At 40.5% G+C, this 24,392-nt stretch overlaps 1 protein-coding gene across 11 annotated transcripts in view; it reads left to right on the top strand.

Annotated features, from left to right (window-relative positions):
* ptprt (protein tyrosine phosphatase receptor type T) overlaps positions 1-23,405 on the top strand; it is a 304,538-nt gene extending 281,133 nt beyond the window's left edge. For all 11 annotated transcript variants that reach the window (XM_047583117.1, XM_047583114.1, XM_047583115.1 and 8 more), the window contains 9 exons: positions 1,950-2,104; positions 5,737-5,872; positions 7,889-8,038; positions 8,628-8,801; positions 8,950-9,081; positions 10,618-10,743; positions 12,546-12,709; positions 17,761-17,896; positions 20,650-23,405. In XM_047583117.1, coding sequence (XP_047439073.1) covers positions 1,950-2,104; positions 5,737-5,872; positions 7,889-8,038; positions 8,628-8,801; positions 8,950-9,081; positions 10,618-10,743; positions 12,546-12,709; positions 17,761-17,896; positions 20,650-20,703 — 1,227 coding nt within the window. In that variant the 3' untranslated portion in view covers positions 20,704-23,405. The remainder of the gene's footprint in view (positions 1-1,949; positions 2,105-5,736; positions 5,873-7,888; positions 8,039-8,627; positions 8,802-8,949; positions 9,082-10,617; positions 10,744-12,545; positions 12,710-17,760; positions 17,897-20,649) is intronic.
* The last annotated feature ends 987 nt before the right edge of the window (positions 23,406-24,392 follow it).

Below are 24,392 nucleotides of genomic sequence, written 5' to 3'. Positions count from 1 at the left end.
CTTCATTCTTACCATCACCTCTGTCTGCCTCTCTCCCTCCCTCCCTCTCTCTCCGTCTGTACATCTCTCATTCCTTTATCTACTCTTTCTTAACGTCTGATGTTGCCTCACTCAGTCTCGCTTTCTTGATCTCTTCCCGTGTTTGTCTCCGCAATATGTTATCCCTGCTTCTCAGGTTATCATCAGGCGCTCTGTCAAAACAAATAATTCACTACAACCTTGTCTGTTGTGGGGCCAGAACGGGAGATGCAGTGCCAACAGTGTCGTCTCACTTCTATTCTTAGAGAGTAAAGAACTGAGGAGGGCAGGGCTTTCTCCATTTAGACCCCCATTCGGTTTAGAATAGTACATTGGGATCAATTGGTTTGAATTATTAATAAGAATCATGTGGAAAATTGTACCTGCCAGAAGCTGAAGAAAGGGTCATACAGTTCTTGTTCTACATTCTGGGCCGGTTAAAAAAGCTTGGAAATGTTATATCACTTGAAGAGAGATGCAGACAGATGTCGAGATGTACGGGCTGGAATTCAAAATAGAAAACTCAAAACATGATCTCCCAGCCTTCGGGTTGCCAGCAAGTGTGACTTCACCATGACGGCATACGCTGTCACAGTTGTGCTTTGGGGGCATTGTCCTGGATGCCCTTACATTTTTAAAGAAAACTTTTAATTAATAACTTCACTTGTGCATTCTGCTGGATGATATTAGTCAGAATAACATCGGGGTTACTTTTAGTTCATACAGAGGAATAAGAACATCGCATTATTCCCTGGTTCAATTGTGAGAGCAAGCAAGCGATGAATCAATCAATCATAATTGTAATTTTAACTAACATATCAGACTTCTAGTCATCAACTTCCGCATAAATATGTTCAGATTAAGACCCCTTCTGATTCTTTATCTGTTAACTCAGAAACACTGCACACCACATTTCTGACGCATCACTTCTATATCTCAAGCAAAGCACAGTGGGCTGAGACTTAACTGCTATCTAACACATATCAGGATGTCAGCTTTAGATTCATAATGACTCCATTGTTTGGCAGGAAAGTGTTTACCAGCCTTCTGTTTTTGCTAGAAAGTCCATCATTAAAATGTCAAGATACTATCAGATGGATCGCTACAATAGAAGTCTATTGCGGTTTCATTGTCCTGTAATCTCCACTGTTATGCACCGAACTGCCTCTTCCCGTATCTGTTCCGAAGAAGCGCCTCTACAGTACCACAGTAAGTGGTGAGCTATCGAATCTTTTTTTTATATCTCAGTGTTCTTTGTGGTTAGCAGTGCCTTGTCTCTCGTGTTGAAAAGTGTTTTGGTATATCATAAAAAAGAACACATTCCGTTTTTCTATTTAGCTTGAGTTGTAAGAAGAGGCCGTTTTTCTTCTATCTGTTACCTTTAAGTACAGTACTTCACACAGAAAGGAGCAGTTAGAGGGTATCCGAAATCTCCTCGTAAATTGGTGAGCCGAACTCAGCCGTGACATTTCTTCCTGTAGGTCTTTCCCAAAAGGGCCATCATGAGATTTGGGAAATCAGTTAATCTTTTTGTGGAGCCAAAATGGCCTTCAGTTTCCTCAAATCTCCCTTGTAAATTAGCCAAATGAGCCACGATGTGTCTTCCTGCCTCTCATTCCCCAAAGTGGGCCGAAGTGCCATCTTGACATCCAAGAGATTGATTCATTTTCCGTCTGTAGTTGTAAAGTCATCAAGGCCAGTATATTCCTGAAATCCCTGCTGTAAATTAATGTCCTGAACCATGATATGTCTTCTTGTCTGCCTTCCCCAAAAGAGCTATAAAAGGGTTTGTAAGCATTTGTCATCATCAAGAGACAAAATGTCCACCACTTTTTCTTTCTTTTTTAACAAAGGCACAGAACCTTTTCCAGAAGATGATACTATAAAATCTGCAGATTAGCATAACTTCCCTCACTGTGCATGTTTTTCAGAAGGGCCATCATGAGATCCGGGAGCTCCGTCAGTTTCACTTCACCAGCTGGCCCGACCACGGCGTTCCCTGTTACGCAACAGGACTGCTGGGCTTTATAAGACAGGTCAAGTTCCTCAACCCTCCAGATGCCGGACCCATAGTGGCACACTGCAGGTAAGTACACACAAGTAAAGGACAATGAGGTTAAAGATACTCTAAACTCCTTGATGCTGCCAGGCCTTGGGAAAGACTGTGAGAAAAGCCAGTGCACCATGAAGGATTTAACAAAAAAGAAATGTAACTATTGCATATATTTAATATTTCAATATACAGAAAACAGTGTATTTAGTTGTTTAAAATATGTACTAGCCTGGGACTCAGCAGGCCAGGAAATATTTTTTCTTTCCTCTCTGTGACTGTCTTACTCGACAGTTTGAAAGGTTTTGACCAACAACCAAACTTATAGTAATCTTGTGTCAATTAAAATTTTTTACTCAAAACACTTTCATTTGTGTCACGCTCAGACAATGTTCTTTTGTCTGATAGGACAGTTACTACCAATATCATCACACACATGCTGAACCCACACACATGTGCCAATCTCTTGTGTCCATAAATGAGATTGATGTTGCTAACCTTTAAAAAGTAGACAACAGTAGAAAAAAGAAAAGAAATTAACCTCCCGCCCCACTTTCATGCCCCCGCTCAACCAGCACAAGAGGAAGAAACCAAAAAATGTCAGCTTTTAGATCCCATTTAGATCCGCGACAATAAATTTAACCCCCCGTGTTCTGTTCTTTACGGGACACAGCAGTTTAACTCTGGGGCCTAGTTATCAGCAGGCATAGGCTTTAAAGGGTCGCCATTCTGACAAGCTTAAAAGATTTTTTTTTAGATTGTTCCCTCCTCTGTACACAACCAAAATAGGTTTATTCCATTTGTTGGTCCACCTTAACCCGACGCATAGCTTTGAATGGATGGCCTTCAGTTAATCCTGGAGACAAAGAGCCGTCATACAGTCGCCATTCCTGACAGACTGAACAAATTTAAAATCCTGTGCCATTTTTCCTGGTACAATAACATAAAATTGCATACTAAATCTGGCACTATGAACCTTTTTTCATTTTATTTATTTATTTATTTATTTAATTATCTCACAGTCTTTTCGTATTAGCTGGGACAGGCTCCAGCTGCCCGACAACCCTCTGGAGGACAAGTGGTTATAGAAGATGAGAATTAGTCTCTTTATATTTTAAATAAATAGTGTTTCCAAAGAGAAAATGTTTTCTTACAGTCTTCACACGATTGTACAGATTCATAAAATATATATACTGAAGGTGTATGATGTATATTTTCATCTGCTCAGAAATGTGCATATATATATATATATATATATATATATATATATATATATATGTATGTATATACTATATGATGTGTTCACACACAAATTTGTGTATGTTACAAATTGAATGACTAGCAATGGTTAGAAAACGGGTACAAAATGAGAAATTAAGCATTTTATTTTCTTCTACTACTACTAAAAAAAAGATCAACCGTGTGGTTACACTGCCAGGGTTAAGATAGGGAGGATATATTATTAACACAAGTGTTGTCCTTGAGCATATTCTGCATATTAAATATGCAGTATTTGATACAACACAGTAGTAGTAGTAGTAGGCTATGGAAACTCTGACACACTCATCGGCCAGTTCTTCCTGGACTGAACTTTTTGGAGCGTCCAGCGAGCAATGACACATGAGACATAAGATGACTAATGTGAAAAAGAGTACAAACGGAAGAACGCAACAAAACAACATTTAATTTAGTTACTGAGTCGGCAGATGTTCGCATGAGACAGTTAATTGTGTGAGAGCTCCTTTTTGCCCCTTGTGATTACAGCATGAGTTGTTCATCCTGAAAAATTAAATAAGCGCACTCGTGGCCTCCGAATTCCTGTTCCTGAACAAATTACGTGACACAACTTTACACACAAGCGGAGAGAGAGAGCGGAAGTAAACAGCGGGAAGACAAATGAGGGGAGCAGACGCATAAACAGACAGCCGCACTAAAAAGTACCTGGATGTGGACAGGCAGGCAGGAAGTTATGGCAGTCACTTCCAATTTCCGGGGGCACTCTGACGCTATTGGCCTGTGTCACGATGCTTTCAAACACACACACACACACACACTTAGAAGCCCAGCAGTATTCTGGTCTCAACATTAATCACAGAGGTTGACAGGTAATCTGCTGAGGCGCTCCCTCCTTTTTTTTTTTTTTCCCTATCTTTCCCTACCTTATCTCTCTCTTTTCTCTCCTTCTGCTCCCCCCCTCTCCCTCTCTCTCTCTCTCTAGCTGTCTCTGCAAACTGTCAGAGGGATTGCAAAGTGAAAGATAGCTTTCTCCCCTCCTTCTCTCTGTCCCTCTATACCTCTCAGTTCTCCATCCTTCCTTTCATTCATGCCTCCTTGCCTTCCTTGATCTCTCCCTCCTGACACCCACCCCCATCACTCGCAGTCGCTAACCTCTTCCAACCGTCCCTCCTCCCTGCCTCCTCCTCCTCCTCTCCCTCGCTCGTCTCATCCATCTGTTGATCTGCCTCTCCGAGCCTTGCTGTTCAGTGCGCCGCTGTAACACGTGACGCGCGGTGCTAAACCCTCCACGCGTCCGTGTGTGTGTCCCCTGTGGGCGAGAGCGCCCTCGTACTAAAGCCCGCGTGCGTTTCAGGCATCGCCGGGTTTTCTGCCAGACAGTTTGTTGACCTCTTTCAGTTGTTTCCGGTGTCTCTCTCTTGACATTCAGTCGCACAGTCATCGAACAGGAAATGCTTTTAGCAGTTCACTGATGGCCATCAGTCGTTACACACCGTCCTAATTAGAAGAATGGCTCCGGTTGTTGTTTATTCACTGAAAACATGTTTTATTCATGAAAACCACTCACCTGGATTTTGTGAACTTTTTTTAGGCTGTTTCCAGTACCATTCCTTATCGATCTCTCTATAATAGTAAATATACCTTCTGGGCTTTCTGCTCTATGGCTTTTTAACATGTGGTTAACATTGTTAAATGATCTTTCAATAGACTGATTAAAAACAGGCATAAATCAATTGTTGCTTTTCATACTACCTCAGTTTGAAAACATGCTATACACTGTTACTGCTGAAGGTAAGATGATCAATATCATTTATATATCTGTGCAGTATTTATGCAGCTAGAGCCATTGGAGGTGTGTTAAGCGAAAACCTTTAGCTGAGTTGAGACAGATTCCAAAATTTTAGAAAAACAGACTTACGTCAGACGTACACTGTTGCACACCCTTCCTACCTAGACTGAAATAAAACGGAGGTCCTTTATTGACCCGTTGCCACAGTGAGATATATAACTCAGTAACCAGCATTGAGTCTCTGACATCCATTCTATTATAGATCCAAAACCTTTCCCCATCTAGAGATCAGACAACTCAGAATCCAGTTCTAGATCTAGCACTGAAGAGTTTGTCAAACAACTGGAAGAAAGGTAAAACACAAGTCTAAAACACAAGAGTCTATGGTTCTGGCCAAGAAATACACTCTGTTATATTCCATAAAATAAACATCAGAATATCAGAGTCGCTCTTTTTCTTTTTTTTTTCTTTTTTGTTAACTTTAGATCAAACTAAGCTGTTTACCTGCAGTTACGTGAATAAATGGCTCATCTGTAACATATTTAATTTTTTAAGGAGCATTTTCTTGGTCGCAGCCACAGACGGAATGAATAATACATGCAGCCAAGTCTCCTAATGTGGCATTGTTTCTGGACCTCTGCAGCGCTGGGGCAGGGAGGACGGGCTGCTTCATCGCAGTGGACATCATGCTGGACATGGCAGAAAACGAAGGAGTGGTGGACATTTTCAACTGCATCCGAGAACTGAGGTCACAACGAGTCAACATGGTTCAGACAGAGGTAAGTGAAGAAGTGCCCGTTGCATCTAAATCGTTGGTAGATTCCCCGAGTCCAGGTCCTGATAGAGATTGGTATTTTGTTAACATAACCTGCAGTTATATAAATCAATGGCAAATTACATTTTTAACCTCATCTCTTACATTTTTCATTTTCGTCTGTACGAGGCTCCACAGAGAAGAGCCTCTCCTCAAAATTTGATTACCACGCTCTAATACTCTGGTACCCTGGTATTTTGCAGGGAAAAAGGACCTCAGTTAGGTTCATCAGCTTGCAGTACGCTCTCTCTTTTTACTTCTCTCTGCAATCACAGGTGTGTGCGACGCATATCGAGGGAATTTTCACTGTAATAGATGAGCCTCAAACACACCGACAATATGAATACAAAGTGTCTAGATCAAAGAAACACACAGGAATGTAAATGCACCTGTCAGAATGCAAAAGAATATACTGTGACATCTAAATTAAGCTCGTCTTGACATTATTTCTGAATGTTTCCAACTATTAAGCTACTGAAACATGCTGCTAACTAAGCCTGGCATTACATTCACACAGTGGCTACATTTTTATTTGTAATTCTACCTAGTACTTTTATAGTAATATGATTTCCATTTGATTTCTTGTAGACTTCAAAATCCCCGAAGCACAGGATCTATTTCCTCAAAAGTTTTGACTTTGTGTCAGCCGAGGACTTACTATTCTTTATATGGCGTCATAATTTGTTCTAATTTTGTAGTATCAATCATGTTTTAAAGCGTCTGCGTCTTCAAATGTTGGGTGTTTCATTTTGGAACAGAAGTGTTCATTTCTTCTCTAAGCTACCTTAAGCCGACCTAATCCATCCCGCCTCTGCTTTCCATTTGTGCTACTGATGAAAACCTTGCATATCCGAAAAGTCAACTTTTCCAGGAATAAAGAAAAACAGCCTCATTTTCAGACTGACAGCTCAAGCTCGCAGCCTGAAATTGACTTTTGAATGGGTTTTAGAAGTGCTAGGTTCAGAAAAGTTACCCAGGGCATCACGTTGAGTGTTTTCCTATGACAGCGGCGGTGTGAAAGCTACCTTTGTATCCGTGTCTTTGTGTGTGCACGCTCACATGTGTGTTGGTGTGCCTCTTGAAACCAAGCTAAATGCGTCCTGCCCTGCCTTTTGAATATGTGTGGGAGCAATTTGTGTCAGTGTTGAACCCACTTGACGCTATTATAATCCTGCTCCGCACAACACAAAGCAATTAATCTTTTAAAAGGCACAAGGGGAAGAAGTGTGTGCGGCGGTGTGTGTGTATCAATGAGCGCTTGTGTTTTTGTGTGGCTCCATGTGTACCACCTTCATGTGTGCAGACATGTGTTTTTGCATGCGAGTGTGTGCGTATAGGTCAATTGAGTCGTTTCATTGATGCATTTAAACTCTCCTCTTCACTCCAAGGGCAACAATTAACATTCAGCTGAGGGAGAGAAAGACCAAGAGAAAAAAGTGAGAGGCAAAGTGAAAAAGCGAGAGGAGACAGGCAAACACAAATGTGAGAGGGAACAGGTGAAATAAAAACTAAACCAACACTAGGCAAAATGGGAAAAATAACGGGGCAGAAAGATTAAATTAACATGCATGGAGGCAGCTGTAGTTCATGGTGGCTGATGCTTTAGCAAGCATGTTACTGGGCCGGAGCACAAAGAGGGCACTTGATCCAGAGCACAGAAACACCATATGGCAAAGCACTGTGGCCTTTTAATTCACTTTCAGGCTGCCACCTGCATACAAATAATGCACTTCCATGTACAAAGCAACACAACTTGTGTTCATAGTGGAATGTTTCAGTTTGTTTTTGATTTGAAAAGTCAAGAGATGCAACGTCATTCCTTTATTCTAGTGGTATAGCTTCTCTGAGAAACAACAGCCAAGTCCAGTGGGGCCATGCATGTCCAAGACTAAACATATTTCTGTTCACAAAAGCCAGAGATTTGTCTGTAATTTCACTGAAAGAAATGTAGCTGATCTTCTGCTTTTCACTTATGTTGCAGGAGCAGTATGTGTTTGTTCACGATGCCATCTTGGAAGCATGTCTATGTGGGAACACAGCCATACCAGTGTGTGAGTTCAGAGCGATTTACTACAACATCAGCCGGCTGGACCCACAGACCAACTCCAGCCAGATTAAAGATGAGTTCCAGGTGAGCACACACATTCACACACACACACACACACAGAGAACATCCGTCGAACTTTAATATATTCTCTGGAGATCTACCCGAACATTAATCCTCTTAACCAACCCTTAACTAAAATATAATATTTTCTAAAATAGTAAAATATGTACTTCAACTCTGGTCCAAGCTCATTGTTACTGTTATCACTGTTATCTCATTTAACCCTTTACAACCAAATGTGTCGCCGGGAGCACGTTTTTGCGCAAGTGTACATTGGAAACGTTGCGGTTTGCGCTAATAGAATAATTCCAATGATTTCTGAAAGCTGAGACATTACGCTTTACAGACGATGGTGTCATTATGGCAGAAGGTTATTACACCCTTAATTAACATTAAAAAGCTGTAAATGATAAAAAAAAGGCCAGTTATGAATGTTCCAGGTATCGTAAAAACCAACAAATAAATAGGCAAAAGCACTTTAATCACAGGACATAATAATAATCACTGTGAGGCTATAATAAGATAAGATAAGATAAGATAAGATAAGATAAGATAAGATAAGATAAGGTGAGCACTGAAATTGATTTCATACACTAATTTTTCTGTCCACCAGACTCTGAATATAGTGACTCCAAGAGTCCGTCCAGAGGACTGCAGCGTGGGTTTGCTACCAAGGAATCACGACAAGAACCGCAGTATGGACGTTCTGTCAGCAGACCGATGCCTGCCTTTCCTCATATCTGTGGACGGAGAGAGCTCCAACTACATCAATGCTGCATTAATGGATGTAAGTTCAAATTATAAACACATATAAATATATATCTTGAACTTTCCACTGTGCTGAGATGGCTCGATGTATCGACTGTTTGGTTTACTTGGTTTTAATCTTGCGCTTGTTGCTTGTTATTTTGTTCTGCTCCATCTAAATGCTCCAGAGCCACAAACAGCCAGCGGCCTTCATTGTTACCCAGCATCCTCTGCCAAACACCATGGGCGACTTCTGGAGGCTGGTTTTCGACTACAACTGCTCCTCCATTGTAATGCTCAATGAGATGGATGCAGCACAGGTACAGGCACACTCACAACTACGTGCATCTATTTTCCCTAAATCAAAAAATCCCGGCAGCCGGAAGCTAACGCACCGACTGAAACATCTCAGTCTGATTTAGACGTCCAGAGACTGTTGTTATAAATATGAATGTCGACAGTGCTTGGAATTGAACCCAGTGCAAGACTCAGAAGGTTTTAGTTATCTTTTCTATGTTTTTTTGTTTTGTTTTTTTAACCTCAGATAAGAAGCCAACTGCTAAATTATGCAGTTATTCGGTTCATGGTGTTGACAGATTGTGCCAATGTCAGCCACATTTAGTCAACATTGATTTAAAATTATAAAATTGTTCCTCTGGATGACACTGAAAGGCTAACAGTTCTTAGCTTTGGTTCATTTATAACTGCTTCAAAAGTAGCCGTCTCTTTTGTTAACATTTATTTAATAGGTGTTCATGTAAAAATAACACCTATTCACAACTATTATAGTGTGAACAATGGGTATTGGCGAATTTTTTTATTTTCTGGATGGTTGACAGTACAGCCACAGCCAGGGGCGGCAACGTATTCACTTGTGATGGTCAGAGGGTTGATGCCGAGCTTTGGCGCTCAGCAAAAAAACAAAAGAGAGGAAGCTGTTCTGAATGGTCATTCACATGCGCAGTCCCTCCAAACGTTCAGGCCTCCACCGCTTGAGGGTGGCAGCGGGGGACGTTGGGGGGGTGGATGAATGATCAGTTCTTGTCACATCTCATTTTGATGGCCCCGTAGCCAACACTGCACAGACCAGCACCGGGTCATGGCCTGGTTGTTCGAAATACACTGTGTTAACAAGATAGTTCAGTTCAGTTAAGTAGGGATGCATGAGGAACTTATTCATAGTGAGTAGAAGGTGGTCAGAGAAGGGGAAGGGGGTGAATGAACTGCTGTGGATGGGGTCATCAGTAAAATGTGTTTTGCAACGTAAACCAAACCACAACACCAGCAAAAATCTGTTTTAGTGTATGTTATATTAGAATCTTTTCACTGTTTTATGTCTGTTTTTTTTCACACTGGGAACTTATGCTGTTATATTGATCTATGGTCTCTTAAAGTCCACAAGACTCTATGTGCTGTATGTCTACACAACCTAAGAGTTGTTGGTGTACCACGGCATCGATTAGTTGGTTTCTTATTGTTCTTGTATAATGTTGATGCGTTTAGACATTAGTTCAGGTCTACTTTATATGTTAAGCCACACAGGGTAGTCACCAGTTTTCTTTAAGGTAAATGTGATGTTTTTGTGATTGAAGACTGGAACGGACTATATAATTGTTTCCCTATATAATCCCCTATAATCATGTAATCTAGATCTAGTTTGCTCATCTCCTTCATGCTGAATGTAAAACAGATGGTGATAATCGGAGTCTTATTTGTATGCAGCATCGTGTGTTGTATGATATCAACTCTTGCATCGGATAATTTTCTACACATTTGGTATTACCTGTTAAAACTAACGAACTTTGCCTCCTCTGACCCATTCGTTCTCTTGCTCTCTTTGTCTCTGTTCTCTATAGTTATGTATGCAGTACTGGCCAGAGAAGAGCTCGTGTTGCTATGGCCCCATTCAAGTAGAGTTCATATCGGCAGACATTGATGAAGACATCATCAACCGAATCTTCAGGATCTGCAACATGGCCAGGGTACTCAAAGTTTTCATTATTTCATAGTATGATTGGGCGGTACGACCAAAAATGTATATCACAGTATTTTATTTATTTATTTATTTATTTATTTTATCATGGATTATCACGTGTTCACAAGTTTTTTTTTACTGCAGTAGATTAATGCAGTAGAATAAGCTGACCTTATTCAACGCTTTTTTGGACTAAGGATGGACTATTTTACTGTGATGATGAGTAAATATTGTAGAATAATCCCACACTAGTAGTAAAACATTGAATCCATGTTAGCACTGCCTGCTGATGTGGAAATCTGTGGACATTTACAGCTCAGAGATAAAGAATAAAATTAAATGTTAATTAAATTAAATGAAGAAACAGAGACAATTACGGTTTCATTTATTTTGACATATTTATTCATATTGAAACTGCTATGTCTGTAATGTCAGTAACAGCACAATGGCTACTGTAATAGTTGTAGTCTGCGCTAAAATTGGGGACACTTTTGGGGACAGCTATAGCCGGAGGAGAGGCCATCTAAAATGGCGATAGTCACCAGAAATGGTGGATGTCTGGTCACCTAAAACTGACACGGCACCTTTTATTTGGCACAAGTCTTCTCATTCTGCCGCTTCTTTTTTCGGACCTTTCCATCTTCACCACGTCTCACAGTGCACCATGCGGTTTAGTGCTACATTGAAAATGTATCTATAGCTGAAGCCCAGTACCAATCTAAACTGATTTACTACCAGTAGTAGGGACCAGTACCAGTATGATACCAATATAGAAATCCCTGTGGAACAGTGGAACAATATTTCCCAGAACACCTCTTTTAACCTTTATGTTCTTCTAAAAAGATGTTGTCCTCTTCTACCTCTGTTTCTTCTCACTTGTTCCCCTTGTCTTGTCTTTCCCTTTCTTTCCTTCCCTCTTGGCTCCTCTTGTCGCTCCCTCCTCATCCCATTTTCTCACCCATCCATGACGGTGCTACTTGCTCCTATAGTGCTTAGTGAACTCCCCACTACCTTCTCTCGCTCCCTCCCTCTCAAACACATCACCGGTCTAGTGTGAAATGGCTCATATCATCGTCATAACAGCACATCTCATACTGTGAGAGCGGCTCCAGCCTAGCTGACTCTGTACCATCGACCGCTAAGCCATCAAATGAGGAGGGAAAGAGACGAGTGACAGAAATGGAAATATACAAATGAGAGGAGATAAAACAAGAGGGGAGAAAAAGTTGAAACTCAGAGTTTTTAAAAGTGATGGAGGAAGCAAAAAGACAAAAGGAGCAATGGAAGGGGTGCACAGAGAAGAGATGGAGAAAAAAAATAATACTGCTGGATCTGTTGGGTTGTGTGTGCATGAATGTCAGCGTGCATATGCATGTGTGGCAAACATAGCAGTAAATCAGTCTGACAGTGATGGCGGGTTTTGGTATTCTGTGTGGTGGATGCCAACCGCCGTGGGCCAGACGACTGAAAGCACGCCATGAAATTGGACTGAACATTATGAGCTATCGTCGTTGTTGTCTCTTTTGAAAAGACATTTTGTTCAAAAACAAGAATATATTCGAGCACAGCAGCACATGAAAAGTGCTTTATGTATCAGCTTAGTAGATATATTATAACCTGATGAGATGATTCTCCCCAGGCAACAAATGAGACCACGGATGAAATGACTCGCTGCCTCTAGCTAAAATGAGTCTGTGTCTGCCGTTCTGTTTGTCCAGACCTGATCTCAACTGTGGTAATTTGTGCACGGTGCTGATTGCCGTGACGGCAGCGATGTCAACATGCTAATCTTCACACCTCTCTCCTCAGCCTCAGGATGGTTACCGCCTGGTGCAGCACTTCCAGTTTATCGGCTGGCCGGCCTACAGGGACACGCCTCTCTCCAAGCGCTCCATCCTCCAGTTGGTCAGGAGGCTGGCTAAGTGGCAGGAGCAGTATGATGGAGGAGACGGGAGGACTGTGGTACACTGCCTGTAAGTGCACTGCACTGAGACACACATACACTTAGTGATCCATTCGTGTCCTTTGTTGTGCTGTATTTTACCTCACTGATAGATAGATAGACCCAAGCGCCCCCCATAAAGGGGACTGAGGTGAGATCCGTGCGCTACAGACGATCTAAACGCATAATGGTATGCACCATTCCAAACATGTAATGAACCCAAAATGAAAGGGAGAAACTCATCTAAAGGCCTCTATCAGGCATTGCCACCTAAACGAAACACATATAAAACCCCAATCAATTGTATGGGAACACGATGAAAACAGGAATACCGTGAACGTCTCATTTAGTGCTTCTACTAACCTCACCACAAGATAGCCACACAAACCATATGTAAGCAGAGATGCTGCTGATTACAACGATGTCTGTCTCTTCACTGTGTGACAAAAACTCAGAGAGCTAGAAGCCTAAGAGTTGCGAAAATAACATTCGCAAAATCATAAAGTACCTCTTACCTTTGCTGTTTTGTGATTATATTATGAAAGTTATATTCCAGCTCCAAAAAACACTGCAAATGGCTTCTCCTGTGACTGCGTCAGTTTAAAATGAATCATGGCGCTCCCGTTTGTTTATATGAAAAGGAAGAGGCTTCTAGGTTGGAGTGTAGGGTCGCTGACCATATGCGATCTTTGTGTTTACTTTGCTCTGGATCAACATTAGTGGTTTCCACGGTAAATTTGGGCATGAAAATTGACCAATCCGTTGTCAAGATATTCTCCTTTGAGTTTCACCAAAGGCCTCCTTTTACACAAGGTCTGGGTGAACCAAGGTGACCAAAATTATTCATGCAGCCCTTAGAGTTGTGAAGATATAACCCATTTATTATTATATGCCTTTTTTTCGTACAGGAGGCAAAAAAATACGCATAGGGACGAAAAGATCAATCTAAACATTCATTTCTCAGTCTGAAGCCATATTGGTGTAAAAAAATATACAAGTAGTACTAGTTCATTTAATAGCTGGATCACAGAAAAAACACTGCAAAAAACTTACACAGAAACTAGATTGTCCATCTTTGTCTTGTCCTTGATTGACCCGTAAAGATTACTATTAACATTATGTCGCATTGCTATCACTTCTCTTTTTATACATTCCAGCCTAAATAGTGCTGATTGCATACAAACATCCACGTGTGTTAGTGCACAGCTGCAACAACCGCACAACTTCTATCGGAGCCAGACAAATGAAGCTGATAATGAGGGAGGGAAACAAAAGCTGTAAATCTATAGAAGAGAGATTACATGGAAGTTCACGGGCAATAATACACACCAACACACACGGGCTCCCCAAACGATGCCTCAAGCTGGTGAGCGTCACTGGTGCTCATCCAATCAGGTTCCTCTGTCACAGCTCATTGGACCAATCAGAAATGGCATCGATTAGTTACTTTTTGTTGTTGTTTTTTCCTAGCTGCTGTAGGAAAACACTGAAAAGCAAAAATAAACGTCTTTGCAAGAAAGAATAAAGACCTAAATTATATTAGTACCTTAACTGATTTAAATTTTATGTTTTTTATAGATTGCCAGAATATTTATAGATTTTTCTTTCTTTTATAGATTGCCAGTATATACATATATAAAACTGATAAATATCATATGAAGCAGTAAATCACTGAATGTTTTAATTAAATGAAGATCTCTGATGCAAGGTCTTAAAGAAAGTGAATATGAGAGCAGGAGATTCTGTGCTTCTTGATAAAAATAATACGACTGGTAGATCTTAACCCAACTATTGGCACGAATGCACAGAATCTGCATGTAAAACTGGCTGCCTTATAGGTATATACACTGTGAAAGAGATACATATCACATTCCTTGACCTGCGGTTCAAATCAATCTGTCCGTCATAGCTATCGATTTCACGGACTATCTCCATCCATCTCTTCAAATTAATTAAATCCAAACTGACTTGGATTTTAAAACGTGTCAGTGGATCTGTTATAGGAATATAAAACTAGTGTTAAGTTTTTAATATGGATAAATAGGGGCAAAAAATACTAAAGTTGTGCCATTCAACCCCAGTAAACGTGAGTGACAGGGAAGTAAGCTTTCTCTGCTTCTGGCTAAAGACAGCTACACTGGCTAATCAACCCCGGCTATTGATTTCACAGACTCAGTAATACCAGTGATAAGGAGAAACATGATGGTTCAATCAGCAGCTGGTGAAAATAGATTATTTCTCCGCTCTGCTCTTGTCCTGGAGGTTGGAGTCTGATGGGTCTTTAATGCTGAGCACATGTCTCATTTTCAGCAATCCACACCGGGAGAACCTTTTAGAAAATAGCGAGGAGCCGGCACATTCACAGCGTGTAGCGGTTCTTATCTGGTTCTAAGTGTATCACAAACAATTTGAATTGCATAAAGTATATCCACAAACTCCTGAATGTCGCTCAGTGGCGATCCTAGGTTCTCGGGAGGCCCAGGCAACAACACACGCATGCTATTCCTCCAGTCCAAACTAGCGAAGTCTGCTAGAGCAGTTTGTGGGTTAGAGCCTATTCACTGTAGGGCTTTTATTGGTTTAAGTGTGTTTATGTTTGTCACCGCAGTGATTTGCCTGTCCTAATAGTGCACCCATGCACCTAGTACGTACTTAGGAGTCCTAAAAAATCCTGTTTGTTGCAAACTGTACAGTACTTTTAGATGTTTGGAGGCTCCTGCTAGGTCGGCCAACATTGCATGCAGATGTTTTAACTCGTAAACAAACAAACAGGTGGATTATCTACTATAAAGTACTCTGGCATTATTATCATGCAATGATTTATAAATTGCAAAAAGAAAGGTTTTGCATGACTGATTTTTGAAAGCTTGCTCAATGTTCCAAAAGTCTGATTTTCCTTTTTAATTACAAATTTCAAATGGAAATATTAATTTAGTTCTGATTTTGCTTCCCCACAAGTGCAGCACTCATTTAGTGTTTCTAGAAAACTAATTTCAGACAGCTGAATTCTTCACTGCCGTCCCAGTGTTTTTCGTTTTTTTTTTTTTTTCCAGACTTGAAAACTGATAAATGGGGATATGAAAACAGGAGGCCATAAAACTGAAATTTGAAAGAGCATATAACTGTTATATTTGTGCACGTTTATGCAAATGCAGCAGCTGATGGACAGAAGTATTCTTATAACATAACGTATTCACACTAACGCCCTGTGAAAGGTCATTGTACTGTAACCTTTAAGAAACGCCTGTAAATTAATTCTCCTGTAGTTTTAATTAACTTCTTGTAGCAGCCATCTTCTAGTGGCACTTTGTTCGACACTTGCATGCAGATGGAGAGGTTCACAAACGTCCACACATCATCTTGTTCTTTTCTATATAAACAGTGGAAGTTGCCTTGACCCTCAGAACCACTTGCGACTCGACCTGTCTGATTTTATCGGGCGTGCTGGTGGTTGCTCTTCAGTAATTAGGTTCATATCATTAATACATTTTAGCTCTGAGGTGTATTTGACAGCTCTGATGTAAAATGCATTTTATATATATATATATATTTTTTCGTCTCCCGTTGCCAGAAATTAGTTTTTGACACTGCTGAAAAAATGAAACTAACTTGAAGTCAGGAAAGAAGTGCACAAGGAATATCTTTGAATTTTAAATGTTACTTTCAAATATTCATATCCAAACCCAGCGCAACGAGGGCCTGAGGTGCTGTGCGTCATTTCAAGAACAGGTTTATGCGTGGAACAAAACCTAAAAACGAATCCGCATGATTTAGGTGATCTGGTGTTTTCAGTGTTTTAGCGCAAAAACAGCTTAGGTCAATTTTCATGTATTTATATATTTATTTTAATACATTTTTTTAAGCCCAGTTAGACATTTTGAAATCTTTACACTGAAGACCTTCAAAAAGAAAGTTGATCTGACTCTCTAAGCTACCCTCACTGGACAGCCAAAATGCAGCAGTGCTGGTCTTTCCGATGCAGACTCTGTAGGCAGTGGAGGCTGTTTTTGACGCCTGCCACTCCACCTCTCCCTACCTGAATGTTTTATTCAGCCTGAATACTGAAGGAATTCAGCTGGAACCAGGTGAGATGGGGAAGTCTGGAGCTGTTTTCATGCTGGGTGGTCTGACTGCTGACTGGCACAGCACTGACTGCTGATTGGGGCACGTGCCCAGTAAACACCTCACACATACACACTGAGTGTATCTTCACTGACATGCACTCTGCATAAAGTTAAAAAATTATTTGAGAAAATCTATTAAAACGTCTTAAATCCATTAGCAGGGCTCTTTTTTCCCCATACAGTGACAGGTTTCTTTGTCCTGCTGGTTCACTCTGTCAACTCTTGTCATTCTTTGTCTCATTTTTCCTTTTATTGTCATATTTTTTTTGTTTTGAGGGGGTGGTGGGGTGGTAGAATTTAAAAAGTCTGCTAATGACTTTGGTTATCCATAGTCTGTGTGTACTCTGTACAGTGGTTTGAATTTCCAACGTCTTTTTGTGACTTTTTAAGACTCTGTTAGGTGAGCCCTGAGGTGTTTCTCCCTTATTAAAAATGGTCACTCTATTGGAATTAAATTAGTAAAAATTTTATTTTGAGAGATGAGAGGTTTCAATTCATATTAATATCCTCTGAAAGTCTATAACTGACACATTGCAACAGCTACAAAAACAAACTTTAATCTCTTAAACTTAAAAGACCAATTAGGAATCCTGACCTTTTTCTTTATACACACGGGTCTTCTCTTTAAATCCCACCACAAGCAAGCAGATTGCAGTTCTTGTGAGCCTTTTTTTTTTTTGTCAGTGCCATAGGATTTAAAGACATAATTTAAACTCTGACGCACAATCAACCTCAACCACAGCTGCTGCAACAAAGCGGAGACAAAAGAAAACCCTGATTGCTATACTTGAACACGTTTGAAAAAAACAAAACAAATGAAAAAGGGCATACATTTTAAAAGAGGGAAAGCAAGTTCTGAAATGTTTTCGCTCCATCTCTTTTCTTTCTATCAGTATAGATGAGTATGAGTATTTGACAGATTCTTTGCCCTCCCCCCTCTCTTCTTCTCCCCCTGCAGTACGGGTGGAGGGCGTTCGGGAACGTTCTGTGCCATCTGCAGCATCAATGAGATGATCCAGCAGCAGAACATCGTGGATGTTTTCCACACCGTCAAAACACTGAGAAACAACAAGACTAATATGGTGGAGACTATGGTGAGGGTTCACAACACACACACACATATACATAAACGATGATGAAACAGTAGGTGTTTGTGGTGCTGGAGGAAAACTCTTAAAGGGTCTTGACAATTTAATAAACTGGCAGCTTTCAGTAAGTAAACACTCTACTGGGATTTGATCAGAAATTCAACCAACCACTTAGCTTGAAATCAGTTTCCAAAATCTCAATACTGTAATGAACACAGCCACATGACAGACGGCATATATTAGTATAATTGTGTACATTCAGGGTTGTATAGATTGGTCAAGCATCATGTCATGATGTCACTGATCACATGACAGTAACAACACGGATGCCTTGGAGAAAACAGGTGAGGAGCCCAGTGGGTCATTACAGTAAACTAGCAGTGGTTCATCAGCTGTGTGGAAATACTGAAGTACGTGAAGTACAACAAAGGTACTACTGTGACACACATTCATTGGAAAAGGCATCTGCTGTGTGGAGTGCTGATAAATGCTATCGATGGTGCAGCCTGTTTTTATACAGACTATACATATCTGGAACTACGCTGTGACGGGGATACAAACATTTGTACGCCTTAACAACTAAATTTAGCCAAAGTTCCAGTCACATTTTTTAAAAGTGAAGCAGTGTGTGGGAAGTGAAGCAGGAAGTAGAAACATAAATATCAGCAAAAGTAGTGCTTGAAAACAATGCCTTTTGTCATAGTTTCGTATTTAGGTATATGAGGACTAGGAGGCAGATGACTAGCTTCTTTGCAATGTTTTTGTAGTAGGGGAAGTTGTAGCAGTGATAAGCAGAAAAACCTTTGTGGACCCAACATGGACATTGACCGCGTTGAGCTTCTTCTCAGCTCAGAGGAAACACGATTAAAGCAACGACCAGTGGAAGAGTATCGACAAAGTCACCAGCGCTGGCGTATTAGCTTTTTTTTTTTTTTTTTTTCCCTCCCCCCAAAGAGCCTTGAACATCCACTATTGACCAACAATCGGCAACAAACTAATGGGCGACTAGCAGATTACTACTAGGCTACAAGCAGACGGGACGGGGCTTACAAATGCAGAACTCGTTCTGTTTATGAGTTTATGTTTTTAATCACAATATATCAAGACTTGAAGCACTGACTGGAATATAATCAGTGGACATATTTTATTCAAAGGGGTAAATAAAAATGAAAAAGATCTGAGGAATAAAGATATTTCACTAAACCATTTTTGATTCACATGCTCATCTGTCTGTGGAATATCCAGAACTGGCTCATGTAACTCTGTTGGGATAAAGTAATTATTTGCAAAAAAAAAAAAATACTAAGGGCTTTTTGTGTTGTAATGTGTGTCAGAATACTTTATCTTTCATTGATTCTCCCATAAAGTGACAGCTGCAAGGAGAGTAAAATACAAATAGAATTAAATGACAATATAAATATACACCTGTTCAATCCCTTCTTAACACAAATAGCTAATCAGCCAATAGCCAATGTAGAGGTGATCAAGACAACTTGAAGTTCTAACCGAGCATCATGATGGGGAAGAAAGGGGATTTAAGTGACTTTGAACGTGGTATGGTTGTTGGTGCCAGGCGGGCTGGTCTGAGTATTTCAGAAACTGCTGATCTACTAGGATTTTCACACACAACCATCTCTAGAGTTTACATAGAACAGTCTGAAAAAGAGAACATATATAGGGGGCGGCAGTTGTGTGGAGATGATAGAAAAGCAACAGTAACTCAAATAACCACTGGTTACAACCAAGGAATGCAGAATATCATCTCTGAATGCACAACAACCTTGAAGAAGATGGGCTACAGCAGCAGAAGACCACACCAGGTGACCTTCCTGTCAGCTAAGAACAGGAAACTGAGACTACAGTTCACGCAGACTCACCATAATTAGACAATAGAAGATTGGAAAAATGTTGCCTGGTCTGATGAGTCCTGATTTCAGCTGCGATTTTCAGATGTCAGGGTCAGAATATGGCATAAACAACATGAAAGCATGGATCCATCCTGCCTTGCATCAACAGTTCAGGCTGCTGATGGTGCTGTAATGTTGTGGGGGATATTTTCTTGGCAAACTTTGGGCCCCTTAGTACAAACTGAGCATGGTTTAAATACCACAGCCTACCTGAGTATTGTTGCTGACCATGTCCATCCCTTTATGACCTCAGTGGACCCATCTTCTGATGGCTACTTCCAGCAGGATAATGCACCATGTCACAAAGCTCATATCATCTCAAACTGGTTTCTTGAATATTCACTGTTCTCCAATGGCCTCCACATTCACCAGACCTCAGTCCAATAGAGCACCTTTGGGATGTGGTGGAACGGGAGATTCGCATCATAGATGTGCAGCCGACAAATCTGCAGCAACTGTGTGATGCTACCATGATAATATGGACCAAAATCTCTGAGGAATGTTTCTTGTGGAAAGTATGCCACGAAGTTCTGAAGGCAAAAGGGTTCCAACCTTTTACTAGCAAGGTGTACCAGGCCACTGAATGTGTATATATATAAAAATATATATAAATATGTATATTTATAGCTGTAAGATGCATAAAACTAAGATTGCACAAGGAGATTATAGCACCTGGTCTATGGTGGTATCTACACACATGCAGGTTTTCTCATACTGCCTGAGCTTTGTATTCACACAAACACACACGGGTAGCAGCTGCCTCAACCCGTTTCTCATCTCTTTCATATAGATGTTACTCCCACCGACAGACTGCAGCACACCTAATTTCAGCCTGCTTTTCTTCCTTCACAGGAGCAGTACAAGTTCTGCTACGAAGTGGCTCTGGAGGCGCTCAGCTCCTTCTGATCGGCCGCGAGCCGAAGACCTCCCTGTTCTGATTTGCCATTGACGCTGCCTGTCATTCTCAACGCAACACTGGGACACACGCAAAGTGCGAAACCGCCGCCTTCCTTGTGTCGACCAGAATCCTACCTGCGAGCATGTGTGTGTGTGTGTGTGTGTGTGGGTGTGCGTGTGTGTTTGAGAGCGTGTGCACGTGGTTTTGTGTGAATAACGGAGAGCATGCTTGCATATTTGAGCGCGTGTGCGTGTGTATCTATACGTGTGCCTGTGAAAACACACGCACAACCTGTACAGAAAAGGAAAAAAAAAGATAAAAATAAAACGACAAACATACACACCGGTGATTTTCATGTGTGTGTGTGTGTTTGCTTCAGCACCGCTGGGGACTTTACATGCTTGTACAAAGGGAAAAAAAGAAAGAAGAAAATGATATGTTTAAGAAAAAAAAACAAAAAAAAAACTAAATCAGATGTTTAAAAGAAAAAGCGCCACTTTTTCCTTCTCTATCTCTCTGTCCTCTCTTCTGGGCTGTGATGTGACTACTGTACAGTATTTCCTTTTTAGATATATTCTACGCCTTGAATGTTGTCTCCCTCTGAAGGCTGGATGCACACTGGAAGATGTTTTCAGTAGCTCCCAAATGTTTGTGACCGTGATCCAAAGCGAAGGAGCACTTGTTAGTATTTCTCTGAAATGGAACGCTGATGAATTTCTTTGCAGCCAGTGCCTCGTGTCCAAGTCAATGTTAGATGTTAATGCTACTTGTAATTCAGTAATTGGCTAGAAAATAATAATAATAATAAAAAACATCTCAGCGTGGTTTCTGTTTCTTCGTGCTGACTTTTTCTGACAGTTTTGCTTTCACTCGGAGCCATTATAAGAAATAATACAAGAGAAGGAAACATTATAATACAAGCAATTTATTTTTTATTTCTTTTATTTTTTCATTTTTTTGACGGCTTAATGAAAAGCTCAAATCTTCCAGTTTGCATCCACCCTTGCTGTAAATAAGATAAGACAACCACAGTCAAACAAACAAACAGACAAACATCACGCACCAGACACATTACACTAGCAAACACTCCCAAACGCCATGTTAGTGTCATTTTCAGTGATTATAGTTTGGAACGAAGTCTTACATTACCCTTTTACCAACTGTCCAATTAGACAAAAAATTGAAAAAAAAAAAAAAAAAAATTAAGAAATACAGTTTTGCATATTGAACTGAACAATGCTCTGAGTACAGGAAGTGTAACAACCAGCTGGCCGTGCATCTCAGTGTGATATTTACTGTATTACACAGTTTTCTTATAAGGTGTCATTGCAGCTTCAACAACAATTCCAAAGTTTTAGCAGAATTCGAACGAGTAGAACGCTGCACGTGGAGAAACGCGTTCGCATGCATTTGTCGACACCTGACAAATCTGTGAACTCCAATTAGTTCAGCCCACTGTGATCAAAAAGGTTGATGTGATCAAGTGTCCTTTGATAAGCCGTACTATGTTTCATGGAAAAAGAAGCGAGGGGACTGAGCCCGTCTCCCCAGTCTGCCATCTATCTAACACAAACACAAACGGACGGGTCACATTTACTTTCCCTCTGCAAACAAAGCCTCAGTTTTCCTTTCCGCCGAGCCTATATGGGAGTGTGGGTTTACAAATTCACTCCCTATTGTAATAGGAAATAATTTCAGTTGGAGGTTGACCCCGCCCTCCCAGGGGGGGCGAGAGTCAGTCCGCGCGGCCGACGGTTCAAATGCCTCCGCGGCTCAAAGGTTGCGCAGGAGAGTGGGAGTTAATGAGAATTATACGCGTGACGCCAACCCCGGCTCCCCATTATCCCCGTCTGATCAGACGCTCTGTCTTTCTCTGTTGTCCCATTTAAAAGATGAGCGAGGGGACTAAAGCAAAAGCTCGCGATTACGTTTGAGCAGCCTCTGAACTGTGCCGAGTCAAAAGACCTGTGACAGTGTTTGCGGATTTGTTTTCACCTGTGGGGACTAAAAACGCTGTCGCACCGATTAAAGGCCAGATGAAGGGCTTAGCTTTCAAACTGATCTGTTTTAGAGGAATCACCGAAACTTGGGAACAGAACTAAATCGACATCAAAGAGCTTAAAAATGTGTAATTATCGGGTTTACTTTTTCATCAGGCATCGGTTCACATCAGCATGTGTTAGTATTTTGAGACTATGTACTGCACGGCATTGATCTAAACCGAGGTACAGGTTAAATTTTGGTGAACATTCGTTTAGTTATGGTTTTGTGCTCATGGGACGAACCGACGTACTTTGTGGTGAAATGTTGTGGCAAACCGTTCAGTCTGTGCTTACGTTTCAGTTTTTTCTGGAGTCCAGTCAGGCTCTTTAATGGACCTATCGAGACAAAGACGGTATTGAATACAATGTGAATGCCAGGAATCTTTATACTTGTTTTTTTTGTTTTTTGTTTTTTGTTTTTCGCGAAGACTTTTGTTTTATCTGCTTGGTTCATGGCCCTTCATCTGTATTATATTTTGTTTATGTTCTTTCACTTTTTTTGTGTGTGGGGGGGATTTTTGTCCTGAATTTGTACATTTATTTTGTATAATTATTATTCTGATGATTATTTGTCTAGCAAAGTGCTGTTTAGATCTGGTGACGCCATTTCCATTGATTGTTTAGTTGTTTGAAATGTGGTTAACATGAAATAAAGGGACCAAAATGTTGAACCTGATCTCGTCTCTCTTTTTTACCGCTACTATTTCTGATATAATTAATTGACTGGCTTTTATTTAACCTCTGGACTCCAAAGTATAATTGGCCATTTTTGATCTTATCATATTTGATCTTAAAAACAGTTTCCATTGATTGTTTGGTGTCATTCTTTTCAGCGCAATCTTGTCTATGTCATTTTACAATTACTTTTTTCATTTTGACAAACAGTATTAACACATTGGACCAGTTTTTGCTTTCAAGCATTTGAAGCTTGCTAGAGATTTCACTTTTCATCGTTTCTCCTGTGCACCAGACATTTACCAACATAACGGCAATATTCGGGAAAAAGTGTGGCATGTCGTATTTATAATAAGTCTAATTTTACTTGGCCTACACACAATTTAAAATCTGTAAACTATAAAAGTTCAAGATGGCCATGCGATTCGGACGCACCAGTACGTCCGTCGACTCCAGAGGGTTAAAGGACAAGCTAATGTTGCACAACACAACGTAATTAATTCTTGTAGCTATGATGTGTCATGGACGCTGAGATAAAAACTGTTCTTATCGAATAGCTAGAAAAGTGAGGGGACCTGGTTTATGCAATAATTTCAAAATAAGAGTTTATTATTTTACCTGCAAATCAACAATTTGCTGGTGAAACAATTTACATTATCCCATCTTACAACACGCTGTGGAGAGTAAACGCTATTGATTGTGCTGAATTGCAGCCTGTTTTTATACAGCCTATACACATCTGCAGCACACAGTATGTAACGCATGAGCTCACATTTGCGTCACTGTCTTAAATAAAACTTTATAACAGGCTTCGATAAGACACAAAAGAAAAAGAGAACTGAAATGATGGAATGAAAAGCGAACGTAAAAACCACTAACGTTACTCTTCGCAGCCTCCACCTTTTGTTTGTCTCCTACGAGCTCGCCTTTTTGATCAATGAGCTGAAGAGAAGAATAAAAAAAAATAATACCACAGGTCT

This window comes from Mugil cephalus, chromosome 4 (assembly GCF_022458985.1).
Source record: "Mugil cephalus isolate CIBA_MC_2020 chromosome 4, CIBA_Mcephalus_1.1, whole genome shotgun sequence".
NCBI classification, from domain to species: Eukaryota; Metazoa; Chordata; class Actinopteri; order Mugiliformes; family Mugilidae; genus Mugil; species Mugil cephalus.
Note: the sequence above shows the minus strand (reverse complement) of the source record. Positions and strands in the feature narration are given on the sequence as shown.